The sequence below is a fragment of the Bidens hawaiensis genome, unplaced genomic scaffold (genome assembly GCF_021521415.1).
Source record: "Bidens hawaiensis isolate Kalapana, Puna unplaced genomic scaffold, B.hawaiensis_p1.1 tig00072534_1, whole genome shotgun sequence".
Classification (NCBI taxonomy): Eukaryota; Viridiplantae; Streptophyta; class Magnoliopsida; order Asterales; family Asteraceae; genus Bidens; species Bidens hawaiensis.
In genome coordinates, this window is record NW_027502678.1 from 25,314 (window position 1) to 29,359 (window position 4,046).

Here is a 4,046-nt window from a genome sequence, read left to right on the forward strand (position 1 = left end):
GGTCCAGGATGGAGATTTGTGGAGACATAGGATTAAGGTTAGGGACTTCTAGGGGAAGGCACCTAGTTAGCTTAGCTTTGTATTTAGGGTCTAGCTGGCTAACCTGACTCCTTGTTGTTTATGTATATATGTTGTTTGATGCTGCTTTTTGCTTCTTATGCCCTATTCTTAATAGGTTACAGATTCCTTGCTATTTGGTAGTTTGCTATATATATAGTTTGCTTGTAGGATGTATGTTTACTATGTTTACCTATATGTATGAGCAGGGGTCTCTCTGGAATCAGCCTCTCTATTCTCACGGATAGAAAAAAACTTGCCTACATCCCACCCTCCCCTGACCCTACCGATAGCGTGCTATACGGTGGGATATACATGCTTTATTGATTGATTGATTGATTACTTTTATGTTTTGTTACATAGTAAAATAGTTTTAGGACTTAATTGTAAAATTGTAATAGAACATGGACTAAATGTGTAATAGCTCAACAACCTAAAGTGGTGTTTGTTTTTACACATAAAATATTCCTGTCCTCTTTTGTCTGCATCACGCAGGCCACGCGCAAACATTGAGGTTTGCAGATTGTTTGTTTTCCGGAAGACAATTCATTAAAAAAGGTCTGCGCACCCTCTTCCTCGCGCAGACATGGACCACTCACTTCTCAAATCTTCTACACATCTTTCACACCATTAGGTCTTTACTCTTGCATAATATCATTTATCTCAAAACCCTAGCATCCCTCTCTTCAACCCACCCTTCCTGTCAACCCCCCCCCCCCCCACCTCCGACCGCCACCCCTCCATTCCGGCGCCGTTCCTCCTCTACTTCCAACAGCCACCCAACACCTCCGCCTGCCGCCCCTCCTCTTCCACCTCCACCTTCTGCGCCCTTTTTCCTCCACCGCAGCTCCCCTCCACGGTTCTTCCACCCTGATTCCACCTCCGCTGAAGCCCCCTTTCTTGTCCATTATCTATCAATAAGGTTAGCTTCTTTGTCTATTTAACCTCAATATATAAACCATATCTTGTTAAGGTTCAATTTTTACATTATAACAATTATTATTTTCTATCATATGATTAACTTATGAATCTTGTTAATAGATTTTGTTGTTGATTAATGTTAAGTTTTGTTTGATTTGTTAAGAATTTTAATAGGTTTGGTTACCATTAGTTCGTTCGGCTAGGTTTGTTTATGAATACCTTTTTCTCTTTTTGGTTTTGTTAAGAATTTTAGTAGGTTTGATTTGTTTGTGTTTAGGTTTTCTTTAATTAATGTTAATTTAGGTTTTGGTTTTATTGATGATTAATGTTAATAAAATAATTAAGATTTTGTTTGATTTGTTAAGAATTTTAATAGGTTTGATTACCATTAGTTCGTTCGGTTCGTTTTGTTTATAATAAATTGTTTCTATGTTTGGACCTCAACCCAAACATCAGTGGTTGGTTCCACCTCTTGTTGTCATCGGGTCCAACAATTTAGGATTATGGACACTGTTTCTCTTCACACTGAAGTTGATGATGCTGGCACTATTCCTGACCTTACTCCTGAGCCTACTTTTGAGCCTACACCTGAGCCTACCCCCTAGCCTAATCCAATTAGAAGGGCCAAAACCTCAAAATCATTATCTATCACTATTGATGATTTAGCAGTTGATATGCAAAATGCCTTACAATATTTGGTTAAAGGCAAAGATGGGCTAACCGTTCGTGAATGTAAGGAGAAGTTAAGTTTGGTTGGGAGAAGAAGGGGGCTCTATATTTATTGTCGCTTTTCATATATTTGGAGTGTTGGAATTGAGAGAGGTATGGATGGAATTGCCAAATACTCCCGAAGTGGCAAAAGGGTGGATCAAAATGACAAGTACAAGTTTAGGAGTATTGAAGTAGTGAAGAACTTGGTTTTGGATTTTATTTTTATTTGTTTTTGCTATGCTGACATTGTATGCTTTTGGTTTATTTGGTTTATGTTGACATTGTATGCATCGATGACATTGTATGCTTTTTGTTTATTTGGTTTATGTAGAATGGTTGTTTTGATGTTTATTTAATGGTTGTTTTGATATTTAATTACCACATGATTTTTATTTTTAATGGTTGTTTGTGTTTTATTACCACAGGATCATAATGGATCATGATAAGAAATTACTTCTAGTAATTCTTATGTACTTGTATATCCGTTTTTTTGGAGGAGAGGTTTGAAACGAATGCGAGAATGATTCGGCTATGACGGCGTATAAATACACATTAAAGTTATTGCAAGGAAATCCCAAACAATGCATTGAATTGTTATGTATGTCTAGTGAATCATTTGTCCGACTATGTGCACTTTTTAGAACAAATTATTCATTAAAGGATAGTAAGCATGTATTGGTTGAGGAGAAGATAGCTATGTTTTTTATGATAATCAGTCATAATTAACGTTATGTGGTTATCAAGTGTAAATTTCAACACTCAAAGCAAACAATTCATCAATTTTTTTATTAAGTGTTGGATAAAATGATGTTTTTCGCCAAATATATGATAGTAACAACTTCTTTCAATCCGAATCCAAACATTCTGGGACATAATAAGAGGCTACGACGGGTGTTTAGATGAGCCGTAGATGCACTAGATGGAACCTTAATACATGTTATTGTCCCAACTAGGCAACAAGATTTATATAGAGGTAGGGGAAAATGAGATTGTTATCAAAACGTATTAGTAATTTGTGACTACAACATGATTTTTACCTTCATCGTAGCCGGCTGGGAAGGGGTAGCACATGATTCTAGAATATTATTAGAGGCATTATCAGATCCACATGGGCCATTCACGTTTCCATCACTAGGTATGTTTATTGTTTGTTAATTATTTCTATCTTAGTTTAATATTCTAATTAACTTGTATATATTTATAGAGAAATATTATCTTTGTGATGCCGCGTATGCACTCACACGAGGATTTATGGCTCCATACCGTAATGTGAGGTATTGGCTTGGAGATTTTCGTCGGAGACGTGCATTGACCAATAAAGAAAAATTTAACCATGCACATGCAAAACTTCGGAACGTCATTGAGCGTGCTTTTGGTGTCTTAAAAGCACGATTCTCTGTATTGAAGAGGATGGGACCATTTTCGTTGCAGACACAAAGGAACATTATAATTTCATGTTTCGCGCTACATAATTTTATTAGGAAAGAAGGTTTGAGCGATGAGTTGTTTGAGAAATACGATCAACCCAATGTGTCATTCAGAAATACTCATGTGCACATTGATGCTGAAAAAGGTGAGGTTGAAGCACATGACACTACATTAGATCGGGAATATATGACGCAACTACGAGATGAAATTGCTGAGCAGTTAACGCAAAAGTACTGAACAAATTATATATTTTAAAAATATGTTATTGTGGTTTTATAAATATTATTTTATAAATATTATTTCAGTGTTATTTGACTATTATTTAAATTTCTATGTTGAATGATTTGTTTATTTAAATTTCAGCTTATTTAAACATTTCTGTTTTATTTTTGACGTTAAAAAACAAACAGTATTTTTCTTGCAGACTGTAGAGGTTTGGTCCACCTATTCTGCTACAGATGCCTACAGATGTGGTTCGTACTCTACATACATTTCACCTCTTAAAAAACAAACAACTCCTCAAATGGTGGTAGATAACAAGGAGAGAGGCGATCGTTATGCTTGATTGATCGTAAATCCTCTTTCTTCGATTTCCCAAATTGATTATATCATATTTTAGTAATAGTGAGGATCTAAAGTATGAATTACAAATAGCACCTTAGTAAATATACTTGTTATTATTCACTATCTGATCTTAACTTATTTGTGAAACAAGAATCATTTGTCATGGACCCATGGTTCCCAATAAAATGTTATTGTTAGATAGTAAATAATCAATCACGTATGATATTACTTTCAAAAGAAAGAGAGACCACTGTATGTGTGTGTGTATGTATGTATGTATGTGTTGTAGTTAAAATAAATTATTCTCACATTAAGAATTCATTCAGAAAGAAAGAAAATCTGTTAAAAGTTTAATATAAAGAAAA

General features: G+C 35.0%; 1 protein-coding gene across 1 annotated transcript; it reads left to right on the forward strand.

Annotated features, from left to right (window-relative positions):
- The first annotated feature begins 2,715 nt into the window (after positions 1–2,715).
- LOC143606020 (uncharacterized) lies at positions 2,716–3,354 on the forward strand. Its single transcript, XM_077081934.1, has 2 exons — positions 2,716–2,824; positions 2,894–3,354. The coding sequence occupies exons 1-2, from the start codon at positions 2,716–2,718 to the stop codon at positions 3,352–3,354; spliced, it is 570 nt and encodes a 189-aa protein (XP_076938049.1).
- The last annotated feature ends 692 nt before the right edge of the window (positions 3,355–4,046 follow it).

Bases quoted from the DNA above. Each gene is read 5' to 3' on its own strand.
- LOC143606020 (XM_077081934.1), top strand. From the start codon at position 2,716: ATGATTTTTACCTTCATCGTAGCCGGCTGGGAAGGGGTAGCACATGAT. The intron at 2,825-2,893 runs GTATGTTTATTG...ATATATTTATAG, and splicing joins ATTCACGTTTCCATCACTAG to AGAAATATTATCTTTGTGAT.